The 18,861-nt window shown below is 37.2% G+C and overlaps 1 protein-coding gene across 3 annotated transcripts in view; it reads right to left on the bottom strand.

The window, feature by feature from the left end:
* SPATA7 (spermatogenesis associated 7) overlaps positions 1-18,861 on the bottom strand; it is a 40,235-nt gene that overhangs the window by 3,097 nt on the left and 18,277 nt on the right. For 2 of the 3 annotated variants that reach the window (XM_087725216.1, XM_087725224.1), the window contains 5 exons: positions 18,643-18,776; positions 8,710-9,194; positions 6,479-6,545; positions 4,682-4,755; positions 2,500-2,553 (listed from right to left, as the gene is read on the bottom strand). In XM_087725216.1, the coding sequence (XP_087581342.1) occupies positions 2,500-2,553; positions 4,682-4,755; positions 6,479-6,545; positions 8,710-9,194; positions 18,643-18,776 (814 nt within the window). The remainder of the gene's footprint in view (positions 1-2,499; positions 2,554-4,681; positions 4,756-6,478; positions 6,546-8,709; positions 9,195-18,642; positions 18,777-18,861) is intronic. The other variant, XM_087725234.1, reaches the window with a different exon arrangement.

The raw sequence follows: 18,861 nt of genomic DNA, 5'->3' as shown, positions 1-18,861 counted from the left end.
CTTGTTCTACTTCCTACCATTGCTGATTTGTCCCCTATAAATTAGCAGTGTCTGCTAGTACAAATCTGTACCATTTTATACAGGGGAACTTCCTGCCGCATCTGAAAAATCTCAGCTGTGTGTAGACCAGAATAGCTTCCCTAATATATTCTCACTGACCTGAAGATACTGCATTCATAGCAGAAGGCTAATATGCAATTCACACTTCAATTAACAGTTGTATGAACAATATCCTCTTCTGCAGGATTAATAGGAATGTGCAATTTCTTCCCAAACTGGATAGTGTATACATACCATATTTTTGGAGTATAAAATGCACCAGAGTATAAGACGCACCAAGATTTTGAAAAGGCAAATTAAAAAAAAAGTTTTTGCACTCTGCAGACCTCCCAAAAATGTTTTTTGTCAAAAAGGGCATGAATAGCCTTGTTCCTGGGGGTTTGGGGGGGGGGGAGAATTAAGCAAAAAACAGCCCATTTCTTTGCTCATTTCAGTCCTCCCCAGCCCTCAGGAGCACCCTGGAGGCTTCCTAAAGGGTATGCTCGGCCATTTTGGTGAAGGGGTTGGGTTTCAGGAGGCCAAAATGCTATATTCAATGTATAAGACACACCAAGATTTTCACCCTATTTTTTGAGGGGAAAAGGTGCGTCTTATACTCCGAAAAATACTATCTGTACCTGAATTAAAGGACCTAAGTCTTGAATTAATTTTATTATATTTAGTTATCAAGCTAAGCAGCATTTTTTTAAAAAAAAACCATGTTTAACAAAAGAAAACATTGAAATAGAATAGCACTTAGACTTATAGATCACTTCATAGTGTTTTACAGCCCTCTCTAAGAGGCTTATGGAGTTAGCCCATTACCCCCAACAATCTGGGTCCTCATTTTACCTATCTCAAAAGGATGGATGGTTGAGTCAACCTTGAGCCCTGTCAGGATTGAACTCCTGGCAGTGAGCTAACCTGCAATACTGCATTCTAACCACTGTGCCACCATGGCTCAATCTAAACACAAGTTATCTAAACACAAGCAAACTAATGTAATATATAGACAAACATTTAACAGAAATAAGCAATCAAATCTGCACAAATATGCTAATGTCACAAAATTTCCTCTTAAATAAACAATAGTGTTGTTAAAGAAGTTGCTTGAGTGAAGAGTATTAAGCAACACACAGCTCTGCCATATATTCCATTGCATAAGTAAAAGTTGGAAATCTGACAATCTGCACAACTGACATTCTGTTCAGTTAATGGTTTGCTAAATTGGCTTTAATGTTTTGGGGGAAAAATACCCTAGAATGCTTCCTTACTTTGAACTTCAGATTCACTGGGAATAGAAAAGGTTTGGGAAAACAGATAATGACTTTACATGAATTGATGAGGAGACTGATCTTTTAGTTGGGACACAAAATGTTTGGGGGAAAAGTTTATGAGCAATCTATCTCATAGGTCATAATTGATCTCATAGTGGCCTATAAGATGCAGTGAAGTTTATGTTGCATCTCTTTCGTCTCAGTGTAATATTGTTCTCAATGGTATTAAGTGTAAGATCTGTAACTGCCACTAAGTATGACATACAGGCAGAAGACTAGTGGAGCATATTTGTCAAAATAAATTCCTTAATTTTACAGCACATGGATAGATTCATTCACAGTTTCAATTGAGAAATGGACAGCATCCTAGATCAAGATAAATCCCCCAAAATTTTAAAGAATGTGCTAAATGCTTGGTATTTAAACAAGTCAGAAAAAATGTGACCAGAATATCTACTTGCTAGCAATCAATGCCTAGATAAGCAGGTATTAATACGAGCCCAACAATCAAACAGTATCAAGGAACTATCAAAACAACATCATTAACACTGACAAAGCCAGCCGTTTTATATATAATCAGGGAGCAAATCCTATTCCCTTCTAGTACTGAAGAGGTTACCTAGTCTGGTAATGAAATATCTGCAAACAACAATGAAGATCAGAGAGCACCAAGGACTCAAATTCTCATATCTTGGTTGTAGGTTTTCCTACTTATTTAGCCCATAAATAAGCAACCTATTCCTTTCTTTCCTCCCTTGTGTTCTCATAACATTTTCATATAAATAGGAAGTAAAATGCTTCACATAGCATTTCATGGATTTTCTGTAATGTAGCTGTGGGCCCCAATGCTAAAAAGTAAATAATAGAAATGCAGAAGAAATAGAAGTAATTTTGATTTAAATCTATCAGCCAAACAAGGTTGTGGGGTCATTGTGTCCTTAAACATGTGAAACCTGTGGTTATATCAGACTGTTTTGATATTGTTGTGTGTGTCAAAACGGTATTAAGGAGTGCGGTAGGAGAAGGAAAGAAACAGGATCAGTGATATAAATATAATTTGCTAATTTTTCATTGTGCAACAGAAGTACATGGCTCCAATTGTCATTTGGTATCATCTCACTTACAATGTCAGCTTCATTAATGTTTTGCACTTACGTGACATAGAAATTAATGAGTTACTTACTCAGCTTGGATTTTCCTCATGGTTGGGGACTCAACAGAACATGGAGAAATTGCTCTAAGCCATAAGGAGGAAGAAACAGTGCAAATCAGACCCAGAAGGCAAAATACAATGAAAATGTACAGTGTTTCATATAAGGCTATGCTCGAATTGCTCCCTATGCCTAAAAGAGGAAAGTGCACAGTATGATCATTCTTATTTTTGAATTTTACTCAACTTGCCCTCCGCAATGAATGTATGAAGGTGAGGAAGTAAATAAAATCACATAATTGTTTTTAGAATTATTAAATGGATATTACCCAGTTACTCTCACTGTGTTATGAGAGAGGGATAGAAAATAATATATTTTATTTTAATATAAAATAATATAAACTGTTAATCAAACTTAAACCTGTCAATCTACATAGTGGGCAAAGGCAAGCAAAATGCAGGAAACTCAAACCCAGGGCAACCAATCAGGAGCAGGAAGATGTTTATTTTTCTCTGAGTTTTTAAACAGGAGAGAGGAACACTTTGCCCCTGCAATTTTCTCTTTGTCTGCTATCCCAATAGGATAGATTCTGGGCAGTGAACAAGTAAACAACAATAAAACCACAAAACATAAGAAATAAAACAGTCAACAAAAAGCAACCCTGCAAATAACAGAACATTCCAGCATATTTTTAATGCATACAAACAGATAGTAGGGACAATGTATCTCTGGTGGATCAGTCTTCCAAACTGTGTGGATTGCGACTGAAGGTGGTTTGTTGTTTTCTCCATTGCCCTCTGCTCTTTTCAGTATCCCCCTTCTAGAATTTTGTTGGGGATGGGAAAGTTGGTGCTTACTGAATCTCAGTGTTTTACATATGGTATGTAGCCATGATGACGAAACTATGGCACATGTGCCACATCTGGCACACAGAGCAATCTCTGCGGGCACGCAAGCCGTTGCCCAGGTCAGTTGCACTGAACATGCGTGTGCTTCCCACTGGCCAGCTGATTTTTAGGCCATTGCTAGAAGCGCGCACATATGTGGGGGTGGGGTTAGAGAGGCCTGCTAGCAGCAAAATGGGGGTTGGGGGGGTGCTGCACCCCCTGCAGCCCATTTTTGGTTCCAGGAGGCTTCAGGGAAGCCTGCTATCACCAAAATGGGGTGGAGGTACGGCATCCTCCACCCCATTTTGGTGCTACACCTCCCTGAAGCCTCCTGTGACCAGAAACGAAGGGTGGGGGGTGTGGCGCCCCACATTCCCCATTTTTGGTCACATGAAGCTTCAGGGAGGCTTGCTAGCACCAAAACTGGGGTTGTGCGCACATGCACAGGGGAGCACGGGAGGGATGGTCATGCACACATGCGTGGGGGCCCTGCAGTGGGCATTGTATTATGGGTGTCAGCACGGGCACACAGACTTTTCGCACCCAAGGAAAAAAGATTCACCATCACTGGTATATATGTTTTAAAGATGATAACCAGCACTCTGAATTGGGTCCAGTGTCTTCCTAGCAATCAGTCTTGCAATCTGCCATCTTTGTCTCAGCCTGAGGTGGCACTATAGAAGTTCAGCATACCAGTGACAACTCACTTGAATAGACTACCTCTCCCTTTAGTTACTTTGAGATGCAGAACAAACTGGAGAGAAAGAACCAAGCCTTGTAACCACGCTAGGATCACCATAAAAGAGGTCTCTTAAACCCCATAACTTTGGTAGACTGTCCAGAAAAATACCAGCATATGGAAAGCTGGTGAAAACAATTTCCATATACTATATATTCTATATATTCATATTCCATATATCCTCCCTCCATGAAGACATTTCTAATCCCTTGTTAAAAATTGAGATTCTGAATTTTGGCTTTATACCAATATATATTTACTCATCTTTCACCTGAAGTAAACACCTGTTCACTGATGGTGGGTTAATCATCCAGTTACATCCAAGAAAGATTTTATCACACTCATGATTTACTAATTCATTATTTATTAATCAAAATAAATATTGTGATTCAAACAAACATTTCATCTTTCACATTGGATTTTTATTTTATTTGCTCTGCTTCTGAAATTTTGTTTCAAGGGAAAGATGTATATTTGTACTTAGAGAACTTCAGACAGTTCTAAACCTCACGAAATACATCATTCTGGACTTCTGGAGAGTCACAGTGTGTGTCAAAAAAGAAGGAAAAAGATCCAAATATTGCTTACCTTGGAGACGATAACCGAGAAATAGGTTTCATTTCATCAGACTTCTGTTCATTAGAAAACTTGGGATCTTCTAACTATATATAAACAATACATCTCTGTTATTGATACAAAATTAATTTGTACAGGTAGTCCTTGACTTATGACCATAATTGAGCCCAACATTTCTGTTGTTAAGCAAGACATTTGTCAACCTTTTTGGAACTGCTGAAAGGACTATGATGTAGACAGGAGATAGGTGGTATCATATCCCTCCCTTTCTGTTGAGAGTGGGCTGCTCAGTTTTAACATAGATGGCCTCTTTAACCCTTCTTTCAAACCAACGGCGCTCTCTGTTCAGAATGTGAACTTTGCTGTCTTCAAAAGTGTGACCCTTGTCTTTCAAATGCAGATGGACTGCTGAATCTTGTCCTGATGGGTAGGAGAACAAATCAGAAGTTCCAAGAACATTCCATACCCATTTGCCCTCAGATTCAGGTGACCCAAGGGTACAGATAAATCCCCAAGTTGCCTCAACAAATCTCAGAGAGCTAAAGACCGACCTACAGAGTACTAGCAACCAGATAGCTTCAAGGATTATATATTCGATTCCCACCATTCAGTCGGAACTGAAGAAACTTCTTGGATGAGGAGCAAAACATCTTCAAGGAAACAAAGGAAATCCAGTTGCCTTTGAAAAGCACCTTTTGGACCAGAATGTGAGAGGGAATTTGAATGCCTATGTGTAATGGGAGAACCTCTAGTTGGGCGGGGTGGATGGTATAGAAACTATTACCATCCAAACCACCAAACGATTCTGATTTATTGCTATGCAATCCACTACTTTTTGCCACACATTCATGAAGATTAAGTCACTAATGAATGGAATTCAATATAGCACATCTATTTGTTTTTAAGATGATACCAGTTTGTTATGTAGGCCTTTTTTTAGACAAGAATGCAGGAAATAATTAAAAAAGAATATAAAATAGCATTGTAAACATTGCTATTATGATTATTAAACTAAAAGTTTAATAATTGTGTGAGGGGAGGTTTTAAAGGATAAAATATACGAACAGTGGTGGAATTCAGCCGGTTCAGGCTGGTACGGGTGAACCGATAGTTAAATTGCTGGCTGGCCCTGTCCCTTCTTGCCCCGCCCCTTTCAGGAGTGACCATGTGCCCTGTCTTTGCTCCCAGGAGGCCTAAAATGGGGTTATTAAAATATTTTGATTAAAACAGAATTGGATAAATGTAATCTTGCTGGAACACTGCTGAGAAGACCTAGTTACACAGTCAGCAAATTTTACAGAAAGCCAGCAAGTAGCATCCTAATGATAAACATAAACATATAGGCAGATTATTAAATATTTAAAAGATTAGAAGCAACACTTTGAACTAAGCAGGAAACCCAAGGACAACAAGTTAAACTATGAGTGTGTAATGATTTAGCCTTCTGTTCCACAATAACAATTGAAGTGGCCTCATTCTTCATCAATTGAAGTGTTCTAGTTATGGTTCTACTTATATAATTCCATTGTAATAATCTAGTAAAGGAAAAAGCATGACATTAATTTTTCTTAGTAAGGTTGGAACTAATGTATCAAAGCAAAGTGGAATAAAAGACACTTCTGCTAGAGCGTCCTTTGTGTTTCTATAGAAAGCATCACATCCAAAAAACATCCACACCATAAATGAGACCTTTTAGTGTGTCAGTGCAACCACTTTCAATATGGAATGCAACCAACTACCCAGAGCAATAGACTTCTTTTTATAAATGGCCTGGTGACTGAAACACAACAAACAGATAACTTGAATTACCTCCTTTGTGATCTTCTCAAAGCTAGGCAAATTGTCTTTTTCAGCTGCTTCAGACTCAGCTTGAAAACTACAAAATACAATGATCCAATGTCATTTTTGCAGAAACAATACTCCAATATACTGTTTTGAATATCTATGGGGCAGAATATATTACCATCTGGGTTCAAAAAACAATTATCAGAGTGTTAATGCTTACAGATGCTATACCCATCGTTCATGGGTGTTCATGAGGTAACAAATGGGCCACTGGAAAATATATATATACAAGGAACTGATAATCCATCTGTTGTACAAATCTTTTTTTAATAAAGAATCTGTGATACAGATATAAAAGATGTGGAATATTAATAATATCTATAGAATAACTATGGCACCTCTGGAATTAAGAGTATTCTCAAAGGGCCTAAGTCTTCTAATCATGCCACAATCATTTCCTTGCTTGGCATTAAATACAATGATGTTGAATGGACTCTTAATTTGCTATAGAATCCCAGTTCTAAAGAAGACAGTGAATTGATAGCACCTAATAAACCTTTAGCATGAGAGAAATGTATTATTATAATCTGAGGAGATTTAATTGAGGCAGAAGACATCTACTCTGTATTATTTATATCTGAATAAGATGCTTACTCTCTTGCAACTGTGCTGCCTTTTAATATCCTCTATTAATATAAATGGAAATGAAGTAAAATATATGGGAGATCCGTGTGTGGCATTTAAATTACACGTATTAATTAATATAGTCCTGTTAATAATTACGGCACTATACTGTACACCTTTAACACAAAATATACATTCCTGTAGGAGCTTCTAGTATCAAATCCAATTTTATGTTGAACTTTAGCTGTACATATACTAATAAATCCAAACAGAAATATACTTCTTGCAATTAAAATTGTAAATCTGACTTTTGAGACAAGAATCAGGGCAGTCCTAACAATATTGGCCTTGATTTTTCAGGAGCTTGGTTCAAACGTCTTTTAAACATAAATTCAAAAGTGATTTTGATTAGATTACATTGCCTGTATCTCTGTTTATTATCCTGTTTCTTTTATTATGAACACTTCAAACCCTTTTTGCCAGAGCCAAGTATTTTCTGCTTACTATTCTGGAATAAAGCTTACTACCATAGCTGTACTTCCATGTCAAAAAATAGCTAAATCTGGTAGAACATTATTAAGCAATATAAAAAAAGTTCATAAATATGCTTGGATACAGACTTGCTGGAGGGCATGGAATAATTATTTTCTTCCAATTATTAATTCCTCTTTTCCTATGCCATTTCCCCTGCTATTCCAGAGTTTTGGGGAATCCTCTGGATAAGTCCTAGAGGTGATGTCATCACTCTCTTTCTTCTACAGAAAATTTCCAATGGAAATCATGATTCCATTTGCAAATGGAGGAAGCTTTTCTATTTATAGATAGGCATTTTAGCCTCCAGCCCAAGCACCCCTGCATATTCTATGAAAAATAAAATTAAGCAGGATCAAATTATTCATAGATATGAATCTAAAATATGACAATGGGACATCTCTGCAAATGTAAATACACCAATAAGCTGTGAACAGTAACTAAAATATAGGTGATGAGCATTCACATGAGTTCCTATTACAGTCTTTCCTGAAAATAAAGACAGGGTCTTATTTCCTTTTAACCCCCGAAATAAGCAGGTCTTATTTTTGAGGTGCAGGAAGCGGAGAGCATGGTCACCTCATGGCTGCTGCTGTGTTGCAATATTTTCAGGGAGGGCTTATTTTAACGCATACGCTCAAAAGCCCGATTGGGCTTATTATCCGAAGAGGTCTTATTTTCAGACAAACAGGGTACATATAACAGGTCTTTGGAAATGTAATTTTCCATGAAAGTGCACTTATGGTGTTTGAAAAGGGTGTTTGTTTTTTTTTAAAGAATGAAACGAAGCAAATATGATATCTTTGTTAATTGTCTGTTGCCTCATTTCTAAAGGGTTTTGTTTGTACTGTGGTAATAGTCACTGGATGAACTGTCTTGATGTACTACTACAAGACATTTTTCATCCATCTTACTTTAGTGATGTTATTTACACACACACACACACACACACACACACACACACACACACGTTACTGTCTACCCATCAAGTTTAGTTCTCCATCGTAAAATATGAACATGAAGCAGCAATTCAATGCACCATGGAGCAGGTTTGTGCAATGCTTATAGTATAATACAACTTCCATAAGAAAGTTCTTCACCTGCTTATTTCAGTTTGTGTTTCTGCTTCCATCTGTTGCCTTAGATTCGCCCTTACTTTTCGTCTCGCTGGGGTGTAGTATCTGTACTGTGAAAGAAAGGATTTCGCATCTGACTTTAAAGTCCTTGGAGTGAATGGCTGCTGACCATTGGTAAAATGTTGGGAATGCTTATCCAGGAGATCCCCACTGCATGCTTTGGAGTCAGGAGTTTGGGCTTTTGAAGAATGCTTGCTTGCTGTAGTGTCCGAAGAACTACAGGAAACTCCACAATGTATTTTTTGTAGGCTTGAAATGCTGGAATCTGAGCTTCCAATTGATAAGCTGGAGATTTTCGGACCAACTTTTTTGTTATTTTTTTCTTTTCTTTGAAGGATTGCGCTTTGCTTCTCTGGAGTCGATAGGGAGTCTAACCCATGTTGCTGTTCACATGGTGCCTTGAAGTGTTCCTTGTCTTCTGATTCTGATGAATCCTGTATCGGAGTGGGCTGGAGAGACATAAAAACCACAGGCCATTTGATCGGGCTGCTTTCGTGAAAAGCAGACAAAGACTAAATACCAAATGAATACTATTCTCTGCTATTTGTTTGCCTCATAATGAAGCGCTTATAAAAAAATACAGAGATATTGATTGGACTCTGTTTAGGCTGAGACATTCCCTTTGGCCCCACAAAGTGATAAAGATTTTCTACCCCGGGGGCTTTGGACTTGTCAGGTTGATCATTCTCTTGCTCTGGGATATGGTTCCACTGCAAGCAGCTATTTCGTTTTTGCTGAAATAAAATATCAGTAAAAGGGGGGAGGGAAATCATCCAATACCTGCCATAAAGGTAAAGGTTCAGCTCGCACATATGTGCTTGTTGTTGCCAATTCTAGAGGGACTGTGATCATCTCAGTTTCAAAGCTGAAGAGCCAGCATTGTCCAAAGACATCTCTGTGGTCATGTAGCCAGCATGACTAAATGCCAAAGGCGCACGGAACACTGTTAACTTCCCACCAAAGGTGGCTCCTATTTTTCTATTTGCATTTTTACGTGCTGTCGAACTGCTAGAAGCTGGGACAACAGGAGCTCACTCCGTTATGCAGCACTAGGGATTTGAACCGCTGAACTTTCACTGAGCCACCACGTTCCATAATACCTGCCATACAGCAGTATAAACCAATGGAATTACTATTGAAATGACAAGTTGGTTTCTGTGGTATCTGCATAATTTTTTCAATTATCTGCTTTTGCAAACAGCACCTGATATTTTGTTTATTTTATTTCCTAATTTCCATAACATTTCTCCATTGGTTGATTATGCCCTTATTTGTCAACTAGTCTGGGGTCTACTGTAACTCTTGTGGAATTTCCTTCCAGACTCACTAAAGGCAGATAGAATAATGCGGAAATATTCTTTTATTTGCAATCAAGGGCCAATAGCCTCTTCTAGCCCATGAATAAAAGGACAGAAAGTCATAAAATGGCTTCTCTATCTATCCTGCAGAGGTCGAAGGCTCACTGGGGATGGCAACAGAAAGCTATACACCACATCCAGAACATGACAACAGAGCTGAGGACAGGCACAAGACAAAGGACCCTAGGGGCAGTTGTAGCGGTAGCAGCAGCAGCAGCAGCGATCAATTATAAATGCACTGGTGGGTCCCCCCTCAAATTTTTATCATGTGACCATGAGGGCACTGTATGGTCATAAATTAGAGGACTGGTTGCAAGTTCATTTTTCTCTGCTGAGGTAACTTCAAATGACTGCTGAATGAATGAAAGTTGAGCAAGGACTACCTGTACAATTACATTTTCCTTGGGTCTAACACAGCCTTGAAAATGGATTCGGAAGATATTTTTTAAAAACACAAAGAAACTATTGAAAATATTGAAGAGAAATCAGAATTCAAAACACCCAGTTTGATTTCTCTTCAATATTTTCAATATTTTCTTTGTGTTTTTAGAAACATCTTCCAAGTCCATTTTCCCCATCAGAAGGAGAAAAAGTTTAAGATTATAAATGATGTGTATGCTGGGCATTATAAAGACAGCATTGTCTTGCTGAATAAATAACCTAGGCAGTATATAAACGCAATGCTGCACAGAAATATAGCTATTAAGTTATTCTTTAAAACATGTAGTGTTATGTAAACCACTAAGACTGAGATGTCATGAGCAAAAGAAATTAAAGCTCGGAGACGAAAAAAAATGTAACCAAATCTAATATATACCAATGCTATTCATTATAGATTTCCATATTTTCTATCCTTGAAAACCAGTTTTCTATGCATTTGTTTTTTAAGCTGCTGTATTGATATTCTAAAGCAAAACCAAAAATTACATTCAACTGCCAGTTAATAAAACACTTTAAGAGGCCACATAAAGTTAAAGATACAAGAACCACTCTTTAGCAGTTCTTTCCCTTGACATCATTGATTTTTATGTATTCATTTACAACCAGCATGCCACTGTGGAAAGGCATTACAAAAGTTGGCTGCAGATAAAACTAGCAAGTCAGCAGACTTAAGCTTTTGACAGACTATGAAATGGAAAAAAAGTCATATAAATTCTCCAAAGTAATAAACCTGAACAAGGTACATTTTCTATTCGCAGGGATTCTTTGTAGTGCTTATAATGTATATCAGAGTATGAACCAGGAGAAAGATATTCATGGAACAATTAACCTTCAACAATACACATGTATATGTGTATTTCACACAAATCCCCAAAGCAGCGGAGGTGCTATTAAATAACCCTGACAGCTCAAAACAAATGGCAAAGCTTTCTAGTTTTGACTTTCTGCTGAAACACTGAAATAAAATCATGAAAAATACTGCTATCTGCACAACATTTATTTATTAATTAATCCAATTGATATAGCCACCCATCTCACCAAAGTTAACTCTGGGTGGTGCCACAAACAGATAAAATCACATAGGAAAACAACAATATAAAATATATATAAATTACTTTAAAAGATAAATATTATAAAAACAGATATATGGAGTATGTCTTACTGAAGAATCTTGTAACACCTATTTAATTTTGGTGAATCAGAGTATACCAAGGGCATACAGGTTTTGTTTTTTTAAAAATTGGAAATTGTTTCCCTGTAGAATGCCTAAGAATTCATAATAGGACTCAAAATATGAACATCAGGAAAATTCAATTAAATCTGTCGTACATCAGTGCATTTTCATTCAAACAGTGTTGTTACATAATGCTAAACATAAGAAGGTTAATTTGCTAATCTCTTTTCTCTCGTGCAGCCACAAAGAAAATATGATAGCTTTTGTTTCTATTTTAGATTAATCCCTTTTTATCATATTACGTCAGCTCAAATAAATGGTATTTAATGTTAAACATATTTGGTGAAAAAGCCAGAATCAAACCACAGAAGTGTTGATCCAGAAAACTATGTTTCTCTATGTATGATTAAAGGAATGAAGTAATATTGACATAACCTAAGCACACATTTCCATTCACTGGATGTTCATAATATTCTATAAAACACAGCCATATATTGTAGCAATTATTTTGTAATAGTTATTCTTTATGATCCATTTCATGGTCCCAGTACCCAAAATATTATTAACAGCCCTATAAAGATGAACGTAATCTCTTTCTGTCTTATCTATTTTAACAGCTGTTTACTTAAAATAAAATACTTTTGTTTTTCAAAGGTAACACTGTACAACACAGTGAACATTTTTGAAAAATTCTCCTGTAGTCCACATTTCATTTTCTTATAGGATTCTGCAGCATTAATATGTATGTGTCTGTGTGTAGTTAGATAGATGGATGGATGGATGGATGGATGGATGGATGGATGGATGGATGGATAGACAGACAGACAGACAGACAGACATTGTGAAACAAATTATTAACGGGACAGCATACTGGAAGGAAAAGAAATAAATTTAAATTCAATGACAATAGAATATTTAATAGGAAATACAATAACAGAATAACTTAAAATTCAAGTTTATAACAAGGGAAAATATAAACAATTATTTGTATGGTATTGGCAGACTTTACTAAGTAATAAAATCTATACCTTCCATAGGTATATTGACTATTTTTGGTTCTGTCACTGAATATGAACAAAAAGTCACTACAAATGTCTTTTTCCAATTTCTAGATCTTGATTAGCTGAAGGAGAAAGAGAAAGGTGTATACTGTAATAATAACATATCTAATAAAAAGATGATAGCTCTGAATTGGTGCTGATAATCTATATTGGAAGACTTTTATAAGAACAAGGACTGGAGAAAGCATTGGCCAGGCTTGCTTCTGAGGAGACAAGCTCTACCGTCAATCATGGCAGAAACACTCTCCATAGCTCCTGACTTGGCATTCATGAATTTTGACAATAAGGAAATTGGCCACCCATGTTGCAATTTAATTTCTTTTGTCTAACCCATATGAAAACACTGACTTGTCTTTTTTCTGGTGAAAAGGTCCTTGTATTTGTAGAAAAAGGAACTAGCAAAAAAAGAAAACTTATGGTAAAGGGCATCACAGGGGAAAAGTAGATATTGCTACAAAGGAAGAAAAAGCCAAGTCTACAAAGGAAGAAAAAGCAAGTCAAGGAAGAATTAACACAGATTACATTACACAGAAATACAGGTAGTCCTCAATTTACAACAGTTCGCTTAGTGACTGTTAAATGTTACAGTGGTGTGAAAAAAGTGACTTTTGACCATTTTTCATACTTATGACAACTGCAGCATCCCCTTGGTTACATGATCAAAATTTGGATGCATGGCAACTGGTTCATAATTATGACGGTTGCAGTGTCTGAGGGTTTTCGACCTTCTGACAAGCAAAGTCAATGGGGAAGCCAGATTCACTCAACAACCATGTTACTAACTTAATAACTACAATGATTCACTTAACAACTGTGGCAAAATGGGGCAAAAACCCTCACTTAACAAATGTCTCACTTAGGAACATTAATTTTGGGCTCAATTGTGGTCGTAAGTTGAGAACTATCTGTGCCACCACATTGAGAAATAGCCCAGAAAGTATTCAACAGTGCAAATAAAAAAAGGAAAACAAAAATAAAAGTCTCTTTCCTACCACACTATGATATTCACAAAGTTGTAAGTACCTTTTAATTAAGTTTACTACCATGAGAAAGGAATATTCTACTTCTCAAAAGAAAGTTGCCCAGCTCTGTATCACTCAGCAAAGAGTTTTTGAAGTTCTAGTTGCCATAATGAAATACTGGAAGGAATAGAAAGGTCACACAAAAATCACTTTCAGAGATCATTTGAAGCTCTGCAATTTCTTTAAATAGCCTGTCTGCTAGGAATCTTACACATCAGAAAGCTGTAACAAATCTGTTATGCAAGCTCCTATGCTTTCACCCCAAGCATACAGAGCTGGGTACATATCACTTTTTACCTAGTTTTATAGGCAAGGGATTTAAAAGAATCGGCCTTCTTTTTTTTAAGATATATAATGTACATATTTTTTTTAAAATGGGGAGAAATACAGCAGTTTCCCTTCTAGAATATTTAAAGACATTCCAGTTCAGCTCGTGATTCAGTCACACTCTTCTCACTTGCTCAAGGCTACAGCCTTCTGCCGAAACAGAGGATAATACAGAAACTAGTGCTTCAATTTAGGGAGAATGCAACCATCTTTCTCTTTCCCAATGGCTCATTTTATGCTCCGTTATCAGATCTTCAGAACAGACTCTGGATTTTAAAACAGCAAGCCTCCTCACTGACATCTTTTATCCCTCAGCTAGCTTTAACTGACTACAACGGAGAGAAGAATGTAACTTCCCCACTTACTTGCTTAATGCAGTTCCAAGAAGGGAAAATTATTCCTGTGGTCTGAAACCTGTAGAATTAAAGCAGTGTGTTCCTCAAGAATTTCTTTCCCTTCTGATATTGACTTTGGATTCAATTATCCAAACAAGTTTGTCAGAAAAAAAATGGAATATCATGCCACCTATTAGATTTTATCCCAGATTTTGATTTCAATTTAAAAAAGGGCTGACATCAACATCACCCTCCATGATCAATCTACTGTTCACCCATTGCCACTCTCAGAATTTGATGAAGCTGTTAGCCATGAAATCGTAAGAAAGGGGTCATCAGACACTCAGAAGTCCCTTATGGATGATCCTCAAGAGAGTGAACCTTCAACTTCAAGGGTTGCATTACAAAGGTAGAAGTTACACCAAAATAGTCCTGAAGAGAGCTAGAATTCCCCTCTTGCATCTCCTACAGTATGTATGTATGTATGTATGTATATATTTGTGTGTGTGTGTGTGTGTGTGTTTGTGTATACACGGGAAAAGACCTGAATACAACAAGACCAATATATATGGCTTTCTGCCTGGATGGCTCCTAGAGTGAGCTGTTGTGACATAATACATAAATATACATACATACATACATACATACATACATACATACATACATACATACACACACACACACACACACACACATACACACACACACACACAATATTATGGAAGCTATCAAAATATAGAAACACTCCCACAACATGAATAAACATGACGATACCTCCCGCCTACCAAACATCTGGAAACCAGCCCTAGTCAACAAACGAGCCCCACCCACCACCCAGGCCATTACAACACGAAACAACAATGTACACATAGCCAGCACCAATCTACCAATCATGATACAACCACACAACCAATCATTCCACTTACTGAAACAAAGCCAGCACTCCATACCCCCCCCCCCCCAAGATTTATAGAAAGACGGCAGCTCCGATCACACTTTAAGCCCAAAACTCAGCCTGAAAACGGAGAGTGAGACCTCGGCATACCAGGTGCTTTGACATAACATTTATATATATGTAAGTGCATACATGCACGCGGCTTTAAAACGTGCCTAAATAGGACGGCATAGAGCTGCGGCAGGTAGGCGATTTCTATTACTGGTTCAGGCAAACCGGTCCGAACCAGCAGAATACCACCTCTGGATATGAATCTGACTAGGTCTAAGCTACCCTAATTAATTGAAATATGGACATTTGGTTGGTCAATTGCAGAGTTAATAAACTTCATATGTTTCATAACTATATTTAGAAACCTGGCTTCCAACTGATTGGGCACTAAATGAATATACAGCTTACTTCATAATGCTGTAGCTGAGGAAGATGAGAGGTAGACCTAAAGGTGGCTTAGTATATTGATCAGCTTTTCAGAGCAAATAGCCAGATACAGAATCTGGCACCAGCCTGTATCTCACATAGCTTAACATCCTGAATCAGGAAGGACCTGGATCTCAGTTCAATGTCATGTTTTCCCTTTAGCAATTCTGGGTGAAAGATATATCCATTATGTCCCTGAGACTCAGGACAAGTCAAAACTATCCAATGTGTTCTTCTGTATTGTATCTGATTTCCGCGCCTCACCCACTCTATTCAACACGGCTGCCCAAGAAGGTGTGCTGGAAGCCTTGCACAGGAAATCACCTTGTATTTGAAGCCACGCGCAAGCGCTCTCACATTTTCAGTTCTGCACTAGGCGAATCAGTTGTTAAATTAAGTGAATCCCACCTCTAGAAAGGATGTATACATATACAACACATAGTATGGGCCAATTATCCATTATATTATAGGAGGTAATTGATTAGCTTTCGGAGACAATCAGAACCACCTTAATGTTTGACAACTATGATTTGAAAGCCGTTTTCTGTTTAGTTTGGTTTGGTCTCATGTCGTATTCCTTTTAAAATTTTGAAAAAAAGTTTCACCAATAGATACATATTGCAAATCCTACATTAGCAGGATAAAAATCAGTAGTGAATACAAAGATTCTTTATTCAACAATCCTTAATGACAAAAACTTTGATGAATGACAATAATGGTAACCAAATGAGTCTCAGATGTTTAACTGACATTTCTTCTTTTTATTTCAAAATATAACAAAACAAAAGCAAAAACAACAGCACATTGTATTACCCATCACCACCAGTCATGAATAACTTTTCTAAATAGGGTGATTATCTGGGAAACTTATCATTCACTGTCAGCTACCAAGCAGTCATGCAAGAATTAGCCAACTAATGATCAACATTATATAGCAGCTTGAAGCCAAATACGCTGTTATGCATATTTTAAAATGAAAATGAATCCCACCCTTTACAGTACTCTGTTTCTGCTACACAAATAATATTCTGTCTATTACAGATCATTTTCCTAACTAGTACTATTCTGTGCAATGCTAGTCAACAACTGGTTTATTTGAGCAATTTATTTCTCCATTCAATTTCTTTCTCTTTCTATATAGCTGGGAAGATACATGAATGTAAACAGCTAACTTTCATTTATAATCTAAATCTGTCTTCTCCAACCAAGTTATACTTAGGACCATAATTTTAATATTTAATAATACTGATCAATAAATTTGGAAGATGGAATTTCAGCATATTTTAGAGGAAACAGATTGGAGAAAGGATGAAGTAAATAATATTTATAAAAAATAGAACACAAATAAAAGAAAGCTAGAAGTTTACAGAAGTTTCTGATTACAATAGGTAGCAATCATGTGCAGGTAGCTCTCAAATTTCAACCGTTTGTTCAGTGACCATTCCAAGTTAAGGAGGTGCTGAATGAATGGTGCTTATACCTGATCCCAGAAATGATGGGCACTGCAGCACCTCCACAGTGATATGATTAAAATTCAGATAGTGTTTGGCACCATCTTGCACTTATGACCAGAAGAGGGTATCAATTCCCTCCCACTTGCCTATCCCCCCTCCATCTCTCTCTTTTGGCCACCCTGCATAGTGACACTCATCAGCAACGATAGTGGCACTGAGGCTGAAATAGAGACCACGGAAGTTCAGCAGTCTCAGCCAGAGGCTAACACTCCCAGATCTCTACTTCAGCCCCAGCATTGCTACCACAGAGTGCAGTCTCAAGCTCCACATCATAGCTCAAAGCCTCTGCTGAACTCTGCTTGCCCTGCCATCTTTGTTGCCCTGGGCCTCACTCACCCTGCTGCACTTGCTGCCCAGTAAAGCAGATGCTGGCCATCTCAGGACAGCTTCCCGAGGCTGCTCATGCTGTTCTCCAAATTGCACAGGCCATTCTCATGGTTTTTCAGACTTTCTGAAGCACTGCGAGAATGGCCCTATGCAAGGCAGTTTGTCAACAGGAGGGAGAAGGCAATGGTCAGATGATGGCAGTAGAAGTGGCAGGGCCAGCAAGTGCAGGGTGGCAAGGCACTTCACAACAGTAAGTCTAGTCCCAATTACTATTATAATTCAAGGATTATAGGTATTTATAGCAAGCCTATCTCTAAATGCAGGTAAATTGAAAACAGGTATTATAGGCTTATTTTCCTAGAATATCACACGTAATTTAAAATTTGGTATCTGTATGTGTGCCTCTCTGTGTGTAGGATATTCCTTATTGATGCTAGACAAAAATGGAAGGATGGACTAAATTTCTGCTTCCTCATTCTGAAGCAGATGAATGGTAAGTAGAAAATAATATAGAACAAACTCCAGTTGCAGTTTGTTAATCTTTTTAATTATTATTCTCCCCTCCAGCAGATGAAAAAGATATCAGAAGTAGAATTAAATAAAGGTGCAATATCTTGTAAACAGGCATGAATCATATATAAAAATGTATAGAAAATGTACACCCCCCCCCCCAAAAAAAAATTTTTTTTACAAGTTGATATAGAGGAAGTCCAGAATAAATCTAAAACTGGAAAATGAGAGAATTTTGCCTATTCCTATTCAGCACAAATTAAAACAATAGGAATAAAAAATATAGGAATTACACATCTATATGGTCTTGCTTATCCTTAAAAGGAAGTATTTAGTAAAATATTTTCGGGGACTGTAATTTATTTAACAGAATACTGCTATTCAACAATACTAAAATCTGGAAGGAATTTTCCAGTATTAATAGTGAAAAAGGAATAAGAGACTAAATATACCTACTTTTGTATAGGTAGCAGATAGCAGTCTTCTACTTTCCCTGGAGCTTGATCGGGATACCTGTTGAGATGAAATCATCTCCTTCTCACATTTTTCTACCTCTTTCTTTAATTTCTCTCTTCGGTTCTGATCTGAAACTTAAGATGAAAATATTAGCCAAGGTTAAAGTACTAGAATTAAAGGGATTTTTAAAAAATGGATTACGTTTGTGCAGACAAAGGT

Source organism: Thamnophis sirtalis, unplaced genomic scaffold, assembly GCF_051295495.1.
Source record: "Thamnophis sirtalis isolate CommonGarterSnake01/CBP01778 unplaced genomic scaffold, rThaSir2_p1.2 scaffold_1, whole genome shotgun sequence".
NCBI lineage: Eukaryota > Metazoa > Chordata > Lepidosauria > Squamata > Natricidae > Thamnophis > Thamnophis sirtalis.
Note: the sequence above shows the minus strand (reverse complement) of the source record. Positions and strands in the feature narration are given on the sequence as shown.